The following is a 20,440-nucleotide window of genomic DNA, read 5'->3' as shown; positions in this document are numbered from 1 at the left end:
TTACAGCTGTGCTTACTGAATGTTATTTGTTTAGTGTTCTATTTTCATTGATGTAAGTTATCACTCTTTCCACTAACTAAACTGTTCAAGGCAAACATGTGGCTTATATCATATGATGCAAAGGAATCAATACCATTATTGCCACTTCTTCACAAAATGAGTGTAGGAACAGTATCATTTGTCATGATTTGTAAGAAATAATTTCTTACAAATCGTGATAAATGCTGTCGCCAGTGCTTCCTTCTCATGGATCACTCATTACATTGTTTCTTCATGTTTACAAAAAAAAGTAATTAAAAACATTAGCAGTATTGTGAAAATACTGTCACACATTGAGCTTTCAACCAAAGATGTACTCAGAAACAAAGCCGAAAAAGGCTTTGAATGAAACCTCAATGTAACAGTCTTTTTGTTGTTGCAGCTCAATGAGTCGTATTTACAGCGAGTAGCAATCGATACTTTCCATAATACTGTTGATATTCCAACCTGGATATTCTGTTTTTTAGTTAAAAAATTATGCATTTATCTGTATATCAATGGTGAGTATTTTATACATGTTTCCAGTATCTAGTTATAGCTCAGTCACACCATGAAGATTTCAGAAGTCATATGATTTTGAATTTTCATAAATAATTTACCTGTCTCATCTTTAGTTGCATGTGAAAAAAACTGTTATTGGATTCCATATTAACTGCAGTTGAGTTAGTCTATTTACTATATTGTATCAGAAGAAGTGAGACATCAACAACAGAAGAATATAGGGGTTTCTCTTAATTTGTCACTATTGATAAGTCTCTGAACAGCACATTTGGGTTTACTAAATCACTAACCGTGTTGCAATCCTGATGAACTGTGTAACCCAGACTATTATTGCAATAAAAGAGGTGAAAAGAATTACTTACCAACACATTTTCTTTCTCTACGTGAACAATTCACAGCAAATGTTGTGTCATGTCATATCTTTCATGATTATATCCTTGAATTCAGCAGTCTATATGTCCCAAATACAAGGCCTTTTCTCTACTTTCATTATTAATGTTTTTGTGTCGAGTTTCTCTGTACCCAGAGGAAACATAATGGAAAACACAGAATGGAGAATGCAACACCGTGTGCTTTCAATTGGCCAGTCCACTCCCAGTACTGACTGCCATCAGCTGGCCACTCTTTACACACCTGCCACACTGCCCACGTGAATTGCTCAGTTTAATCTCATGGCCCATTGCACTGTGACTCCTGTCTTACTACAGGTGAAGTGGCTGGCAAGTGGCAAAATTCTGCAGCTGCAGATGTTTCCCCTATGTTGGCTGCTGCATCTACCTCATGCCCCATAGCAGTGCATCCATTTACCACACAGATTATGTTTCACAAACATTCCGCTCATGTGAACCCAGCCTAAGCTGCTATGGACATTAACCACAGCCTCACACTATATTTGTTCACTTATGAAATTCACTATCAACAATCCCTCTGTGCTAATACTAGAGGTACTCACAAGTACAACCCTAGGAGGGAAAATGATCTGCAATACCGTTTAATGAATCCAACTCACATCCGAAAAAGGGGTGAAATGTGCACCTGTAACACTCTTTGACAATCTACTCTTGAAAATAAAATTCTGACAGATGGGAGAAGTGTTTTCAAATGCAGTTTGTAAATGAAACTTCATGGCAGTTTAAAGATGTTTCTCCTTATCAACTCCTTCTGTACCATAGGGAAATTCTTGAATAGAAATAATTAGTCATTTTTACATAAAAAAGCTATAAATGATAAGTATGTAGCCATATAAATATTTTTTCATGTGTGTGTGTGTCCTATATTTTATTTTATTGAGAAATTCTGCATCACAATATTTATTGTGAATATTATCTATGGAACAACTATCTAACTAACTAGGTACAGTGGGGCACCTCCCTTATTATCCAATAGTACTGTGGTCTGGAACAAGCTAAGCACATTGTCTGTTGTGATTATGGCTACTTGAAAGGAACCCTTCTCAAAACCCTTCTCACCTTTCCCAAAGTGGTATTGTGTTACCCACCTAATCTACACGGTATCTTGGACTACCCTCTGCCACAACTACACTCAGTGCGTTGCCACATGGGCCATTTCCCTGTGGAAGACACATGTATAAGATGCGTCCTATAGATTTAAATGAACACATTCTATTCTAGGTGTGTCGTACGTCTATCCTACCACATCAGAGGGAGAGTTATGTGTGAAAGAAGTCATGTCATTTTTAAACTCTGTTGCAACTTGTGCACAAACTTCATTAAAGTCTACACAGCAACCAACCACTGGAAATCCAGGATCTGTTACCTTGAGGCTTTCTTCTTTCTTGTTGAAGCTATTCTCCTGTTTGTGTATTTCTATAGCTTCTGTCAACAGCAAGTGTGATAGCTCTTCTGTACAGCCAGAACTGTAGTGTCGGTGAATTTTACTATGTGGTCAGCCTCAGACAGTGCGTGCTGTGCCATGGCCAATTTATCCATCTGCCACAAATTGCAATGTCGCTTATGTTCTGTAATCTTGGTGTTGAATGATTGACCAGTCATTACAACATAAACTTTTCTGCATGTGCATGGTATATGGTATATTCCTGACATTGCAAGTGGGTGCCTTTTCTCCTTTGCCAGTCTGAGACACTCTTTGATCTTCTTTGTCAGTTAGTAAATAGTCTTTGCACCATGTTTGTGCAATATACAGCTGATTCTGTCCATCACTCTAGGAATGTATGGCATAAAGGCTGTATACTTCTAATATAACTGGTTGAGAACCCATTGCTCCTTAGAACACTTTCCAGGCATTGCATTTTGCGTCTCAGGAGCTATGATTCACATATTTGTCTTACATTATGAGTGCATTAATCATATCTCTTTTCTGGCTCAGGTGGTGATTTTGCAGTTTGTGCAGATATCTGTCCATGCATGTTGGTTTTCGATACATGCTGTGTTCCTGGTTTTCACCATCCCTTGTGACAAGCACATCTAGAAATGGTAGTTGTTTATCCTTTTCTACTACCATGGTAAATAATTTTATGTTGGCATGGACGCTGTTCAGGTGTCTTAGGAAGTCACCAAGCTGTTCCTCACCACAGCTCCACACAACGAAGGTATCATTGACAAATCTGTACCACACCTTATGTTCACAAGGTGCCAAGTCCAGTGCCTGTGCTTCAAAACGTTCCATGAAGAAGTTGGCCACTACTGGGCTAGGAGGTCTGCCCATAGTGACACCTTCCAGCTGCTCATAGAAGTTGCCATTCCATGTGAAATAGCTTATGGAGAGACATGCTTGAAAGAGTATGGTTATGTCTTGTGGGGAACATGCACCAAACGACATCCTGGTCAGCTTTGGTGTTGTTTTCTTGTTTACCAAAGTGCCACTTAGTGACTCTCTGGAGCACATCGGTTCCTTTTTCCATTCAGTCAAGCTGTGCCATAAATTTCTTTTCTGCCCAATTTAAGTGAGTACCTATTTGTTAGGTACCTGAGCTCCCCATCCAGTCTTCGGTATAATTCCATGACAACACATTTCAAAAGAATCTCTAACATCTTGTCTGTATGAATTATTGTCTGCATTTCACTTCCTTATTATGTCACACTTCAGACAAATAGCTTTAGAAAAGGCTTCCTAAACCTTCAGTTTAAATTTGATCTTAACAAGTTATTAATTTTCATAAATATTTTTCCTGCCATTGCCAGTATGCATTAGATGTCCTCTTTATTTCTGTCATTTTCTTTTATTTTACTCCCAAATAGTAAAAAATCATCTACTGCTTACAGTATATTACTTCCTATTTGACTACTATTGCTTTACTTTATTAATGTTTATCTTATAATTTCTTGGGTTCTGTTCAGTTGACCTTTCAAGTCCTTTACTGTCTCTGATAGATTTACAATGTCATTAGAAGGTCTTGAAAGTTTTTATTTTTTCCAAATTTCTCCTTTGTTTCCTTCACTGCTCTATAGAGACTGAATAATGTAGAGGACTGACTACAATCTTATCTGAGACTTTTCTCAGTTACTGCTTTCCTTTCATGGCCTTTAACTCATGCATTCTGATTTCAGCAATGTAGATAAGCTTTCACTCCCTGTATTTACAAATGCTGTAAATGTGGACTTGTCTTTCTTCTTTCTATCTTTTAAGGTAAGACTCCAGATCAGTACTGTCTACATTTATCCCAAACTGATCCTCCCTCAGTTTGGCTTCTACCAGTTGTTCCAACTTTCTGTAGATAATTCATCTTAGTGTTTTGAAGCCATGGCTCACTAAACAAGTGGCTCTATAATATGCACAGTATTATTACATTGTTACTGAAGTGTGAGAGTATTTCATCTGTCATATATTGTGCATATCAGTTGGAACAGTTTTGTCATGGATGGTTCTCCCAAGTACTGTAATAATTCCGAAGGAATGTCATGTTCTCCAGGTACCTTATTTTGACTTAAGTCTCTTAGTGCTCTGTCAAGTTCTTCTCTCAGTACAACATCACCAGTGTTATTTTCCTTCACTTACTCTTCCCTTTCCATAACTTTGTCACCAAGTTTCTTTCTTTTGTATAGCCTGTATTTAAATTCCTTCCATCTTTCAGAAATCTCTTCGTTGCTTAGTACTGGCTTACCTTGTGTGTTCTTCATGTTCATAAAGCTACTTCTCTTTTCTCCAAAGTTTCTTTAACTTTGCTTTAAGTGGTTTCCATGTTTCATATTATCATGCATTCTTCTACAACTTTGTAGTTTGTCCTCTAGTCATTCCTGTTTTGCCAGTTTACATTTTCTGCCAATATCATTTTATAGGTGGATGCATTCCCTTTATTTACCTCATTTGTTACATTTTTATATTTTCTCCTTTATCAATGAAATACTTGTCAGTATTGACATTCAGGAGGCAAAATATTAGCAGCACCAATTGCCACAAATAAAAATAAACATTATCCTAGTTTTTTATGCTGTTACCATATTTACCCAATCATAAGATGAGGTTTTTTCTCTAATTCATCATTAAAAAGTATGGGGGTCATCTTATATTCATAGATTAAACTATTGCTAATGAAGTCAATGTTTCTATATTGTTTAATATTATTAATTTCTAGGAGTCATCTTACATTTGGAGGTGAAGCATTGGCTGTTGAGGTCACGCGGAGCTTTATTTTGAAGAATTTGAAAGGGTAGGGCTTCAGATTTCCCAATATGCTGAAGCATTTGATATGGTATTGACATTGCTTGAACAATCACGTGAAACTGACTTGCACAGTGCTGGTGCAAGGGATATGCGAGAAACTAACAACTAGCCACTACAACACTCTATTACTCTGATAAAAATTTGAAAGTTTTGTGAAACACAGGAGGAAATATTGTTAAATTCTCTCATCAAACAAACTTTTGTTGTATTTGAACAGTTTTTCAATAAATGTTCTCATGCATGTATGGATGCCATATACAAACATTAATGCTGCTTTTTAAGTAAACATAACAACCAAAAACTGGAATGTTACTCTTCAAAAAACATTAGTTGATTCAGAAAGCAGACCAATGTTTCATTTGGTTGTGGGAGATTAGTGGTCTACTAAGTTGATTTGAAATGAGAGATTCAGTCACTGTCCAAGAGCAGGGCAAATGGCAAAGCCAACATTGGAAACATCCTACATCTCTTGCACCAAAGAAGTCCAAAGCTGTTCACACAAGTTCTGCTAAGGTCATGATGATATTCTTCTTCAATTGCAGAGGCCTCGAGCATGGAGTCACAATAATTGCACAGTACTATGAAGACACTTTGCAGTAACTTTGATGCTCCATAAAGCCAAAATGCCCAGGAAAGCTCTTGTATCGAATCATCCTGTTGGACGATAGCACCTGGCTCCACACTGCCAATTGGACAAAGGCTATACTTCAGTGATTTGGTTGGAAACACTGCAATGTCCTCTGTACAGCCCCAATCTTTCACTACATGGTTTTCACATCTTTGGAAACCTGAAAAAAAAACATGCATGGATATCAGTTTCAATCGAACAGGGAAGTGAAAGAATAAGTGTGATAGTGTATTTGTCATTGGTTAACCTTGTTCTGTGAAACAGGAATTTACCCCAATAGGATAAATGTTTAAATGCATGTAGTGATTACTTTTGAATGGACCATTCCCTGGTTCCATTGTGATAGGTATTCAGTTTTCATATGACTGCCCCTCATACAAGGATAAAGGATAAATCAAATGAAAATGTTAAATAATTTTTTACTTGTGACTAGTTGAACAGAAGTGGAACACAAGTATATCACTTTTTGACATAGTTATCCTGACAGTGACTGCACTTCCTTTTTTGTTATGGAGAAAAATTCTTGTTGCTTATGCAACCACTCTGCACTATGTGGTGCACATCATCGTTGGATCAATTTTGTTTCCTCCATTCACCCCTTTGAGTTGTCCAAACATGTGGTAATCACTTGGGGTGATGTCTTCTGAGTAAGGTGCATGTGGAAGAGTATTAAAGTGAATGTCAGTAAGAGTTACGATCTTGTACAGGCAGAATAATGTTCAACATTGTCATGTTGCAAAATGACATCTACCATCAGAATGTCCATTTCAATTTGCTCTGATTGTAGCCTGAAGATTTTTTTTTGCAACAGGCCAGAGTATGACACACTGGAGATGGTGTTTCTGCTAGGCTTATAGTATTACAGGATTACACCCCATGCACCCCAAAAGAGAATCAGCACAAAGTCTTTGCACATGTCTGGGCACTCTGATTTGTTGATGAGGATTTGCACTATTCATTGTTTGTACTCTTGATTTCAGGTTGTAGGGGGATTCTAAGATTTCATCTCCTGTAATTATCTTCACAAAGAAGCCCTCACCCTCTGTTTCAGAGTGCTGCAAAAGTTCTTCACAGACAGCAACATGTCATTGTTTCAATTCTGGAGTGTGTTGCCACAGCACCCACCTTGCAAAACCTAGTCACATTTTGAATAACATGATGTTCTGAGCCATGTTCAGATCTGCAGGTGTTTCATCCACCATCACTCATTCATTATCCTTCACAATGACTTGAGCAACAGATTGTGGTGTCACTATGTGGTGCGGTTGGCTTGGGCGGGGAGCATATGCCGCAGAAGTCATGTCATTTCTGAAGTTACTACTTCACTCATAAATCTGCTGCAGTTTTAGACATGCCTCACCATATAGGACTTCTATTCACCAATGTATTTTGATAGGTTTCTTACCTTCATTGCTTGGAAATGTATGACAGAACATTGTTGTTTGTTGTTGCATATTGCAAGTGTAGCAGCAATTGTAAACTGGTATAGTGGCTGTGTTTAATTTTTCTGCAGTATGTTACTACCTTCTGGCCATTCTGTAAATGTCTGTAACTGTACTTCCAACTTACAGAACAGTGACACAGGGAATCAAATGTTTGTTTTTTTAAGGTTTCCATTTGACTCTTCCTCATATATGCCTGTTAACAGCACTAACATTTTAACTCCTTGAGGTAAATAAAAGTTACCAATTCTGTTTCATGATTTTATAGTTTTCTCAAGAAAATTTTCCTCTTAGTACAAATTTAGTATCTGTTGTATTATTAAGGTATTTCTGCTGGATCTTGTCTTTTACTCGATTTTTTTCTTTTGCTACCTTAATTATTTCATATTTTAAAGTTATGTATTCTTCTTATATTGCATTCTTATCACTCATCAATGTCTTATCCTAGCTTCTTAGTTTTCTGACCTTTCACAGTTTCTTCAACTGTAATCTGTGTTTCATAAATAATGAAACATGGTCAGACTCCACATTCCTTAGAAATGTTTTATAGTTTAAAACATAGTTTTCTGCCACATACACAACCTTCTTTCATAATTTTTAAATTAAATGTTAACAATAACTAAACTGTGCTCTGTCGGCTTGCTTTCATTCCTATTCCTCAGTCCATGTTCTCCTAGTGATTTTCCTTCTCTCCCTTTTTCCACTATCAATATCCAGTTTCCCATCACATATAAAATTTCGTTGCCCTTAATGTACTACATAATTTGTATACATATACTGCAGTGGGGTGTCATACTTTTGCATCTGTCTTGACAATGATAATCTGTTCATTTTGCTCTTCATAACAGTTCACCTGAATTCTTACCTTCTTATTTATTATGAGATTTATTCCTGAATTATCCCTGTTTTTATTGAATCCATTTCCTTCCAAATTCTGAAACCTGCCAACACAAGTGAGGGTTCTAACGTTCTTTGTTCCAACACATATGTACTTTCCTCATACTTATTGTTGTTGTTCTAAAGTTAATTATGGTGTTACTTTGCTTTTGAAATGCAAGTTAAGTCATCTGAAGCCTTTGGATTCTTTATTTCCTCTGCTTTTGTCTTAACTTCATTTAACTGAATTATAGAGTTGGCACATTTTTTTAAATTTTTAATTGCATTTGATACCATGATCTATATACACTGACTGGTTTAATAACAGTAATAAATATTTGCAATTTTTCTGTTAACAGGTTACTAAATGCTACCCATTTTATGTTATACTTCTCTACTGACTTTGCAGCTTAATTAAGTGGCTTCCATTTAAAGAAGCAAATATGTGTTCAAGTAAATGTAAGGGCTAAATTTTGTTCCTTTTTCTGTCATTTTTATCCTACTCCAAAACTGTAAAATTTCACCTGACACTGAGACAGTTGTCTGTGATGAGCCAGTTCTCATGTGAATGCATTTTAACTACTGGAGTAGAAGTTATGATATCAAGTTTGTCTAAAATCAAATGAGCTGTTTTATTACATGTGATGAAAACAGTCATATTCAACCTGATTGCTGTTCCTTCACCATTTCTTCTTTATATATATTAGTCTTTTGGTTCTTCCTCTTGTGAAAGTGCTTCAGTTTCCACAATATTACTCAGATGGAAGGCATTGTACACAAATTGTTTCTGTTTACTAAATTACTAAAACTGAGTAACTGTGAAAGTTTGGTTTCAATTCCTGAGGTACTAAATGGCTTTTGAAACAGACAGCCACAGGTGGCACACATTTTATGCCATTCTCATTCAATTATAGTACTGCATTTTCCTAAATCCAACCTTGTGTAAAATTTCTAAATTTGTTATTTTTCTATACCCTGCTTATAAGAGATGAGGTATTGGGAGAAGTAAAGCCGTGGGGTTGGATCATGAGTTTTGCTTGGGTAGCTCAGTTGGTAGAGCACTTATCCGTGAGAGTGGATGTTCCCAACTTTGAGTATTGGTCCAGTACACAGTTTTAGTCTGCCAGGAAGTTTCATATCAGTGATCACTATGCTGCAGAGTGTAAAATTCATTCTGTAAGCATCCTCCAGGCTGTGGGTAAGACATGTCTCCACAGTATCCTTTCTTCCAGAAGTGCTAGTCCTGTGCATACTACAGGAAAACTTCTGTGATGTTTGAAAAGGGATGCTAGTGAAAGTAAATCTGTGAGGATGGTTTTAAGTCATGCTTAGTTAGTTCAGTAGGTAGAGAACTTGTCTGTAAAAGTCAAAGGTGTAAGTTTGAGCCTCAGTCTGGTACATGTTTTTAATTGGACAAGAAGTATCATATCAGCATGCACTTTATTGCAGAATGCAGAATTCATTTTACAGATGATCAGCTTGGTGCAGTAAGTGACAGAATTTGGCTATTGATAGGTTTGAAATACTTTAACCATTCATGAAGTTATTTGTACACAATTACAGTATAAAATAAAAGTGAAAATTCAATAAAAAATACAACTGATTTTGTAACTGTTAAAAATGGACTTGGGGTATGAAGAGACTATTACAAAATTATTTAAATGTGATATGACATAATGAAAATGTAAAGATATTTAGGACATTGCAACTAGTTTGTAACCTGTGTAAACTCATTCAATAAAATGTGAATTGAAAAAATTTAGACCTCTCTTTCAAGAATTTTTGATTAAATGATCTCATACAGTGTACAGTACAAATGACAATTTTAATAGAATAAGAGGAATAGAAGAATGAAGGCAAAATGAGTGAATGAATTGAACCAATATGAACAAGTTACAGCTAATACTAATACTACTACTGCTACTACTGATTACAATAATCCATGTAACAGCAACACTAGAGAATATGCATTGCAATTAAAGTAGTGGCAGTGGTAGGGAATGTTTTGACACAGAGGCAAGAGTTAACTGAGTGTTGGATGTATCGTGCAAAAGATGCTGATACTTTTTAAGAAAGGTAGAGATAATATATAAATAGCATCATAATGTTGGAGAACATTTAAGATCATTATGTGATTTGGTCATTGTGATTACAATTATCATTTATGGGTTGTTTGAGTAAGCAGTAAGATTTCTTCTTGGTAATCGATGTTTCATAAAAAATGATTTATGTTTTACTGAGAACTGTAATTACTAAGGTCTTATCTATGATGATTAAATGGTAAGAAATCAATAATGAAATTTACATTTGTTCAAGCACATGTGCCTTTCATTTCATTAAGAAGTTTTATTTATTTTTTTATTTGGCCCAAGTGATTTGATATTACCCAGAGAGCTGCTGATGGCAGGCAATATTTTGTTAATATTTACATTGTGTCTGTTTAGTGCATGGTATTCCTGACAAATTGACTAACAGATAGTATGTTGACTTACACATTGTTTTGTTTCCAAATTGGCATTGTGGAATAATGCTGTGAACTTTTAAAAATCTTTTTCAGATCAGTGATTCCAAAAAGTTCATCACAGGGTCTGAGTCAATAGTAGTGAGTGCTTCTGACAGATCAGTGATTCCTACTGTAAGTGGATACTATTATTAAATTAGCATACTCATAGCTGAAAATACTATTTTAGTTACACATGTGTACATCACAGGAATTGCACAAAACATGAATCAAGGATCATAAAACTGATAGATACCTTTCTTGGCTATAACAATATCATATTGACATTAAGGTGATTATTATTTTATAACAGTTTTTATAACAGTTAGTATGAATATTCAACCTTTGTAACTCTGAGAGAGGAGAGAGAGAGAGAGAAAGAGAGAGAGAGAGAGAGAGAGAAGAGAGAGAGAGAGAGAGAGAGAGAGAGAGAGAGAGAGCACTTGCTAGCCTAAAACTCAGGTCAAGAAACAGCGTACCCCGGAGGCCCAATTGTTCTGCATGCCCACTTATGTTCTCTGTTTTAGAGGTCATCAATATTTCTCATGGTTTTTCTCTGAATCTTTTTTATATTTCTGGGATTACATTACTGAACAAAACATTTCTAAAAGGAATTTATTTACTGAAAATAGAAAATGAAGAAAATATAACAAAACATTTCTAAAAGCAATTTATTTACTGAAAATAGAAAATGAAGAAAATATTTTATGTGGTTAAAATGGACATTTCACTCTTGAAAGTCTCATCCAAAAATGACAAAAATAGTTTATCGTTTGCGCGTCCTTATAAAATAACAATCTCTGTATTTGAGGGGCATGAGTGAATAGTCTTCTCCTTTAGACTGTCACTGTCTGAATTTTTCAGACACAGAGCAGGGGGATGAACTGAAGTTATGAAAACAGAATTAACTCAGTAACGTTGGATGAGGATATCTGGTTGCTTTAGTTTCAGTCCCCATGACATTTTGTCTACTTCAGATTTGGAAGAAATGGCAATGTCACTCTCTTTGTGCATTATGAGCGTCTTTTAATTTCTATATATTATTTTGAATCTCATATTTCACTTACTTTTTTCCTGTGACACAGCACAGAAAAACCAAGCCATGAGCTGACATAAGTAACTTTTTGTGAAAAGTGTGTTCATCTATGTGCTGCTTTCTGTCAGTGTATTTGGTACGTTAGCCTGGAATGATAATATTCTCAGCCACTATGAGAATGTATGGCAGGTGAGTAATATTACACAACTGTGGCAACAAACACTAAATGAAAGTTACTCCCTTGATTAGCATAACAAGTGAGGAGCATGCAGGAAACATCTGGCACAAATGAGTTAACATGTAAGGAACCAGAAGAGAATTTCTGGCATGAACAGGTTAACAACACATTAGGGGCAGTGAAATTGTAGGTTGTGAAGTCCACACTGCAGCGGGTTGCTATTTTCATGGCAGTTGAAGAGAATGCTACATACTGCTAAATTAATAGTCTTTGTGTTCATAACATTAGACTTATCAGAGTAACAAAATAAAACACATAAGTAATGAGTTTCTTACTTAGCTCTTGTAGATCATTAAAAGAGTTAAAAAAAGGGACTTATATACATAGGCTCTTATAGGAATGCAGAGTAGTGTAACCATGCAGGACTATTATATTTTCAATCAAAAATCTATATGCTCAGACTTAACCTAGGATATTATTCAAAGTAAAAGCACACAAGAGATACTTGAGTTGTATTGGAACACACTATTTAAACACATTTAGATTTAAAGGTTTTAATGTTTTTTTTTGTTCCAAACACATCAAAATCACTTACAGGGGAAAAGATTCCTACAACTCTGTTAATAAAGAAGATTGAATGAAAGAATTATAAAAATTATTTTTCAGGTTACTCAACGTATACAGCCTCAAGCGACATTTGCTCTTCCATCTGAGGTATCAAATTCTGTCTATAATGTTCAGGTATGAACACATAATATGCTTATTTTCACATTACTTGAATTGGATATTTGTTCTGCATGTCTTATGTGTAATGGAAGCATGGTAGTTATCTACAATTGAGGTGTAGTTAGAGGCTAGAGCAGGATTTGAGGTTTTGTGCGGCATGGAATGAAATGCTTACTACTTGTACATAGCCCAAATAGATTATGTTGAGCTTATGTTTCTAAACTATTTTCTCAACAGCTTCAGTAAGATTCATATATATTGGAAGTGGATAAGAGAAATGCATATAAATTGATACTACATTTCTTTAGATGTATTCCAGCTTGTGTGTCATGTCTCTCAACCCTAAATTTGACCTAAAAGAGAATGGGCTTCAAACTTTTCCCTGCATTAAACTTTAGCAACTTCACATACAGCCATCTGTACACTGTGGTTTAACACCCTGTTAACAGGCTCATTACCAGGGGTGTATGTAAAGCCTTAATCTTCACCTCAAAAAGTAAAGCCATGTTTTTGTTTGCACACTGGTACATGTCTGCAGTCCTGGTACACATTGAAATATACTCATGCAAAAGTACTATAGAGGAGGGAAAACAAAATGGCAGTGCCCATTGGTAAAGCAGGGTATTGTGCAATCATGTATTTTCTGCATTTGAAGTCAAACAAGAACTAGGAATCACAAGAGAAGTGAGACCTCTGGTGCAAGAAGATTGGTGTATCACAATCAAGGAGATAGTGGATAAAGTGAAAATCAGTGATGGATTAATTTCAAACAGGGCACACTGGACATCTCCTGATGAGGTGAAGATGGAGTTTCATGAAAAGCTGTCCAAGGGGGTGTTATTTTTTTTACGTGGGACATACTCACACATATTGCTTCTAATCAAATTTTGTCTTATAGTCTCCTGCTGAGCAGGCACCCAGTGACTTCTGCCACCTTCCTTGGCTGAAGGAGACATTATGTGGCAGATGTTTACAGAATTTTTGAGGTAGAGCATTTCCCAAATAGCCACACTGCTGACTACTATCCAGTGATTCCTAAGGGCTCAGGATGACACGGTGTCTGGTTGGTACCATTGGGTCTTCATGGCTTGTTCAGATGGAGCAGATGGAGATTTTTATTTTTTTGAAAAAAAAAAAAGAATTGTTGCATTAAAGGATGAATGTGAAGAGAAGAACTAATAATAATACCAGATTTCATAGAGATTCCATGTGATAATTAAGACCTTATGACTACCCCTCATAGGTATGAAGGACATCCTTAGTTTGACCACAGGTGGGAGAGAATACTGGTGTCACTTTAAACTTGGCATTTGCAGTAAGCAATTTAGAGGGACTTCTAGACAAGAATGGTGGGTGTGCATTTGGTAAACTTCACACAAGTGATGTGACCTTGCATTTAGACCTAATTAATCATCATATACCCAGTACATTCGTTAGTGGGACCAAAAAGAGGGAAAAAAGCCGACTCTGTAAGGACAGGATTGTATTGTGGGTGCAGGAGTTTAGGAAAAAATTGCAGTTTTCTGTAAACAGAAGCCACAACTTTGGACCACAAATTATTGTGGAGTAGTAGGACACTTGCAGCCTTCGAGACTGCGACTGGGAGTGTCAGTGTACATTTGTATTGTCAGTTATCCAGATTAGATGGAATTCAGCAACAGTATGCCTTGGATGCCTTAGAATATGATAGTGATGATCTCCTTTGTGGATGGTGACACTTTGTATTTCATTGGTAACTGAGGTAAGGGACACTGGATGTCTGAATTGATACAGGGAAGCAGTGGGATACCCAGGATTCATCACCCTTCCCATTATCATAACCTTGTGCCATATTATGCTCTGAAGTGGTTGAGGCTTATCAGCATCCACTTGCTCTTGTAGTAATTTGTCCCATTCTTTGTCCATTGTGAGTTCTGACTTTTGCAAAGTTCAGTTGACTATGAAGCACAGTAAAACATGAAGTATGTAATGTCTTTATATTGTGGTTCACTGATATTCCTGTGGCCAGGCACAATCCCTTGTTCATTGCCTAAAACATTCAGCATTGTTTTTGCACTTGCTGACTGCCTGTAATATAATTCATCAGCAAAGTTGACATGGCCCAAGGCAAAGAAAATGCATCTCACTCACATATACATTTCAATGTCAATTTTACTGCTTCCTAACCACAGTAATGTGGTGGAAAAATTTGTTGTTCATTGCTTTTCAGTTCACTCTCTAATGATAAATGAATAAAGATATTCTTCAGTAGTGTCATGATTACTGTACTTTATTATGAAGTGAATAATCTCTGATTAGTACAATTAAACACTTCCTAATATTTTCAATTTAATATTATTATCAAGTTCTGCCAAGCAACAAGGATGTCTATTTTCAGGTTGATAGTGGAGCCATCATTTCTCTGATGAATCTGGCATCATATCCACAACTGGGCTTGCCTGAGTTGTCTCTTCACTCACAGCGTTTGGCGATGTATGGGCATAGTTCATCCCCTGTCATAGTCACAGCAGTCTACAAACACTGTACATAGTCCATTATGCTATCTGTTGTCAAACACCCACAAGCTACTAACACTTTTTGCCCATGAAGCCTTTACACGGTTCAGTTTTTCTGTCTCTGACAAAGTAAAAGTTGTATCCACTGCAGTCACTTTCCAGGAACTGGGTGATCTTTGCTTGCCATCTGCATTGCTATTTGAGCTGGATTTTGGGGTGTGCCATGAATTTTGAGGCACATACGACCCTTCAGCCAGATGCCACACCTCATTTTTACCATGCTGGTCTCATTCCAGTGGCTTTACATCTTGCAGTGAAGCAGGAACTGGATCATCTCCAGGCTGCTGGATTTATTAAAGCTATGAAATTAGCTCATGGGCCATCCTCCTTGTCATACTCAAGAAGCCCAACGATTCTCTTTGATTATGTGGGGATTTCAAGTTACCATCAATGCTCAATCGCTAGATGGAACTTATTCTATATTGCGGACAGAAGACCTTCTTAACAAACTTGCTGATGTGGAATACTACTATAAGATTGACCTTGCTGATGATTATCTTCAGTTGCCTTTGGATGAGGAATCTCAAAAAATTGTTGTCGTCGACACTCTCACTGTGGATTATACGAAGGTTGGAACTTAAATAGTGGCAACTATTTATTCACAAACAATATAAAAGAGTTACATGTTTGCACCTGTTACTGTCCTTCAGTGTAGTCACCAGCATTTTGTAGAACCCATTGCCAGTGATGTGGAAGGTGTAGTATACTGTTAGCAGAGCCTGTTCTGTTGATGGTGCGAATGAAGCTGTCTACTGCATGCTGAATCTCTGGAACAGTTCTGAAGTGAATGCCACGAAATGGTTCCTTCATCTTCGGAATCAAATCAAAGTCACAAGGACTTAAGTCCGGGGAGTATGGTGGATGGTACAGTACTTCCCAGTCCCATCGACTGAACAGAGCAGCCACAGCTTGCACTGTATGTGCCCGCCCATTGCCATGCAAAATGATGGCTGGGTTGCACAGAAAGTGACACCGCTTCTTTTGCAAAGCTGGTAGCAGACGATGTTCCAAAAACAAACAGTAATACAACTTAAGACCTTGTGACTTTAATGTGATTCTGAAGATGAAGGAACCACTTCATGGCATTCACTTCAGAACTGTTCCAGAGATTTGACAGGCAGTAGACCACTCCATTTGCATCATCAACAGAACAGACTCTGCTAACAGTATACTACACCTTCCACATTGCTGGCAATGGGTTCTACACAACACATGTGACTACTTTGAAGGACAGTAACAGGTGCAAACATGTAACTCTTTTGTATCGGTTGTGAATAAATAGTTGCCACTATTTAAGTTTCAACCCTCGTATAAGTACAAGTGACTCCCATTTGACATTACCATAGCTCCAGCAATTTTCTGATGCAGCACATTCAAGCTGGTGTGAATTATCTGGATGATCTCATTGTTATGGAACCCTCCCATCAGAAGCATATGCAAAATCCCTGCACCCTCTTTACCAGCCTGCAGGATGCAGGTCTGCATTGTCATAGGAGAAGTGTCAGTTTTTTTCAAACAGAAGTACACTATTTGGGGAATTGGCTCACTAAAGAGGGAATCACGCCTACTGATCAGAATGTTGCCAGAATTTGTTCTCTTCTCTGCCCAAAGAATTTAACTGAATTCCAGGTATTTTTGGGGAAAGTCAACTATTACTCCAAGTAGCCCACTTTTCCCAACCCCTCAGTCATTTGCATAAGAAAGCAGTGCCCTATGACTGGACCCCTGCCTGTGACCAGGCCTTTTAAGCAATTAAAAACCTGCTGAAACCTGCTCCTTGTCTCACACCTTCCTCTCCCAGATGTCTGTTGCTTGTGGAGGCCAATGCATTTACCTGTGGCATTGGGGCGATTCTGGTGCACAGGAATGAGGGTGGCTCTCAACAGCCAGTTGCTTATTCTTCTAAGACATTGACCCCTGCTCAACACAACTATTCACAGATCGAACAGGAGGCATAGGTGCTAGTGTTTGCCATTAAAAAATTTCATGTCTACCATTTTGGTGCAAAGCTCTCTCATTACAGATCACAAGCCATTGGTTACCTTATTTGGGACAGTCAAACATCCCAGTGTGAATGGTTCATCACTTATAGTGCATTGCTCCTTAGCACTTACAATTATACCCTTTTGTTTAAGCCCATGGTGCAACATTCTAATGCTGAAACCTTTTCACGTCTACCTGCCAGACTGGACCCTTATTTTGAAAACAGGAGGTCCTCTGCTTCCACACTGATACTGCACGGTGACATACATTGAATAGTTTCCTCATTATGGCCACATGTTTCGCTGCCATCACACACTGCAACCCCACACTGTGACAGGTCCTCTGATATGTGACCTGTGACTGGCTGACCTACCTCACCCATCAGCTGGCGACGGAGCTCAAACCCTGGAAACTACTTTCTCACAGATTCTCAGTTGTCAATGTTCTTCTCTTGGATACTGGGACTGAAATTTGTCAGGTGGTGATTCCCGCTGGATTGCAGCGAGTCCTGTGCTTGCTCTACCAGAGATACTGGGGGATGTCCTGCATTAGGGGTTTGATTCACTGACACATGTATTGGCTGGATACCATTAGTGACATCAAGAGAATGGTCTGTGTTTACATGGTATGTGTCCAGAACCAAACAGCACATCCATTGTCATTTCTGCCCTGCCCTATACGCACTGTCCCTGGGACCGCATCCACCTCAATTTTGTGGGCCTTTTTTTGGGGTCGATGTGGTTGCTCATTTTGGATGCCTACTCCAAATTAACCATATGTGTTATGCATGGCACCACCATGACCAATGCCACTCTCTCTGCCTTGGCTCAGGTTTTATCCATCGAAAGATTACCTCACACTTAGTTTTCAGATAATGGCCCCATTCGTGGTGTCTGTTGTCAAAGAGTTCTGTGTGGCAAATGGCATAAAGCATATTGTCAGCCCTCCATTCCATTCTTCCTCAAATGGTCAAGCAGAACATCTTACAACGAATGAAGATGGTTATTGAATCTTCTGTCACCACCTGTGCCCTCACTCTGTTTTTGAGCACCTGTCACACCATGCCAATTGATGGCCATAGCCCTGTGTAGCTGGTCTATAGGCAGCAACCACAGACACTGCTTCATCTTTTGACATCACCATCTCCTGCATCGTGCTGTCAGCTGCCTGGGCTTTAGGCATGGCTATGTGGGTCCACTCCTATGGAAGTCCTGTGGCTTGGACACCAGCAACAGCAGTAGAGAACCATGGGTGTTGGGTTACATCTGTCCAAACATGGAAGGGGCTTGTGTGCCACCACCACAACCAACTCTGGCCATGAGCTGATACGGAATACTCATCATTGCCACCTCCCCCTCTCTCTCTACCTTCTGTTGATAATGAGGCCCCAGAGCCAGCGACTCCCCTGGGCTCCAGGACTACCTTCTGCTTAAGCAGGAATCAAAGGAACCCATGGGTGCCCTCACTTCTAGTGACATCATGATGGGCACACCGATCACCATGTCTTTGCTATCCTGCTGTTGATGAGTTTGGGTCATCACCCATACCTTCTTTCCACCTGTATGGCACCATCTGGGGTGCTCCCATCTGTTTATGCCTATTTTGAGGGGGGTGGGGGTGGGGGTGGTGGGGAGGGATCTGGTATTGGGTACCACAGAGGTTGAATGTCCACTGGAGGAGACGGACCTCAATAGCTGATAGAAAACACTGTGGCTGCGCTGCACTTTCATGGTGAGCCTGTCACTCTCTTTCCACTTTAGTGTGCAAGCCAGTACCGTTCCACACTGCCAGTATTTAGGCAGCTGTACATTGCACAGCCAGTCAGTTAAGTGCTCACACTTGATACTTATGGATTGATATTTGTTGTATAAGAACTGTTGGATAATTACGTTGTGTGTCACCCAGTTATTCTCTCTGGTGGCGTCTTGGATTTGTCTCTCTGCTGTTTTTGGTTTTGGTACCATCATTTAGGCAACTGCTTTGTGTAACACCTCATTGTCATAATATTGTTTGTCTGTGTCCTGGTCTATTGTCTTGTCCATAGTCCATCCATCAAATTTTGTTCTCCGTACTGGAGGGTTGGGTTACTCTCCCACCTGGCAGCTCCCTCTTATTCTGAATTCACCATGTGTGCTCCGATATCCGTCTGCTGCGAATATAGCACACTCCTCTGGGAATCATGCCATCTTGTTCAGACAATAATATTTGAGGAGAAATTGTAGGATGGTATAATTCTGGAGAAAGAAATTCTGTAACATTACCAGGTTATGCACATTATGTCCTTTTTTGAAAAATATTGTCCCACAGATCCAAAATGTAGTACTCCTCCAAAAATTAACCCTTGACTAGTGAATAAGGAATAGGTGTTACATATGCATTTTAAAACCACATAAATAAATATGTTTTTGTCTGTGGAATGCAGCAGATAAATGAAAATGTTTCATTAGTCTATGAATGAGAGTTAAATACTAGTATGGTGATACGTAAACATTTTTGTGAGTTAATTTGTTTTCGTTAATTCAAATAAGGTGAAGATTTATTATGGGAACCTGAAAGTACCACTTTTTTCTCGCCTGCTTTATAAATTATTGCATGGGTGTTTGAGGTTCAGATGCATGTGAGCATGCTGATTAAACACAGTATTTCAAAGCCAACTGGCAGCTTATCATCCAAAGTGAGTAACATTTTTGCTTCAAGACATTTTTTCCCAAAGTGTAGATGCAGCTTATGATCCAGTGTGAGTAACATTTGTTAATTATTTTGTAAAATGATTTTTGTATTTCCTTCTGTATATCTGCAATAACAAGCAAGATTAAAAACTATTACCATATGTATGAATTTACAAATGGCTAAAACAATAACTTTTTTCTTCAGTATCACTAGGCAGCTGATTTATCATCTAGTTTTAATCTATGAATTTGTGTAATAAGCCGGTTGCAGCAGTACCATTAATTGCAGGTTTACTCAGTGTAGATCAAATAAACCAAAATATGAAAGTTATTCATAATCAAAAAATATATTCTAGTATCATATTCTGCTAAACTTGGTATGAACAAACTTCATGATCAACCATTATATTAATGGAGAAAATCATCTGACACCTAGCTAAATTTCCACAATGAATTTTTACTCTGCAGTTGAGTGTGTGCTCATTTAAAATTTCCTGGAAGATTAAAATTGTATGCTGGACTGGGAATGAAACCTGGGACCTTTGCCTCTTGTGGGCAAGTGCTCTCCCAATTGAGCTATCCAAGCACAGCTCACAACCTTCAATCACAGCTTTACTTCTGCCAGTACCTCATCTCCTACTTTCTAAACTTCATCAAAGTTCTCTT

At 37.9% G+C, this 20,440-nt stretch overlaps 1 protein-coding gene across 11 annotated transcripts in view; it reads left to right on the top strand.

Annotated features, from left to right (window-relative positions):
* Positions 1–20,440, top strand: part of LOC126354916 (mucin-17-like) — a 518,430-nt gene that overhangs the window by 355,497 nt on the left and 142,493 nt on the right. For all 11 annotated transcript variants that reach the window (XM_050004997.1, XM_050004993.1, XM_050004988.1 and 8 more), the window contains exons 17-18: positions 10,685–10,762; positions 12,508–12,582. In XM_050004997.1, the coding sequence (XP_049860954.1) occupies positions 10,685–10,762; positions 12,508–12,582 (153 nt within the window). The remainder of the gene's footprint in view (positions 1–10,684; positions 10,763–12,507; positions 12,583–20,440) is intronic.

This window comes from Schistocerca gregaria, chromosome 3 (genome assembly GCF_023897955.1).
Source record: "Schistocerca gregaria isolate iqSchGreg1 chromosome 3, iqSchGreg1.2, whole genome shotgun sequence".
NCBI classification, from domain to species: domain Eukaryota; kingdom Metazoa; phylum Arthropoda; class Insecta; order Orthoptera; family Acrididae; genus Schistocerca; species Schistocerca gregaria.
The sequence above is the reverse complement of the archived record's forward strand: the minus strand, read 5'-3'. Positions and strand labels throughout refer to the sequence as shown.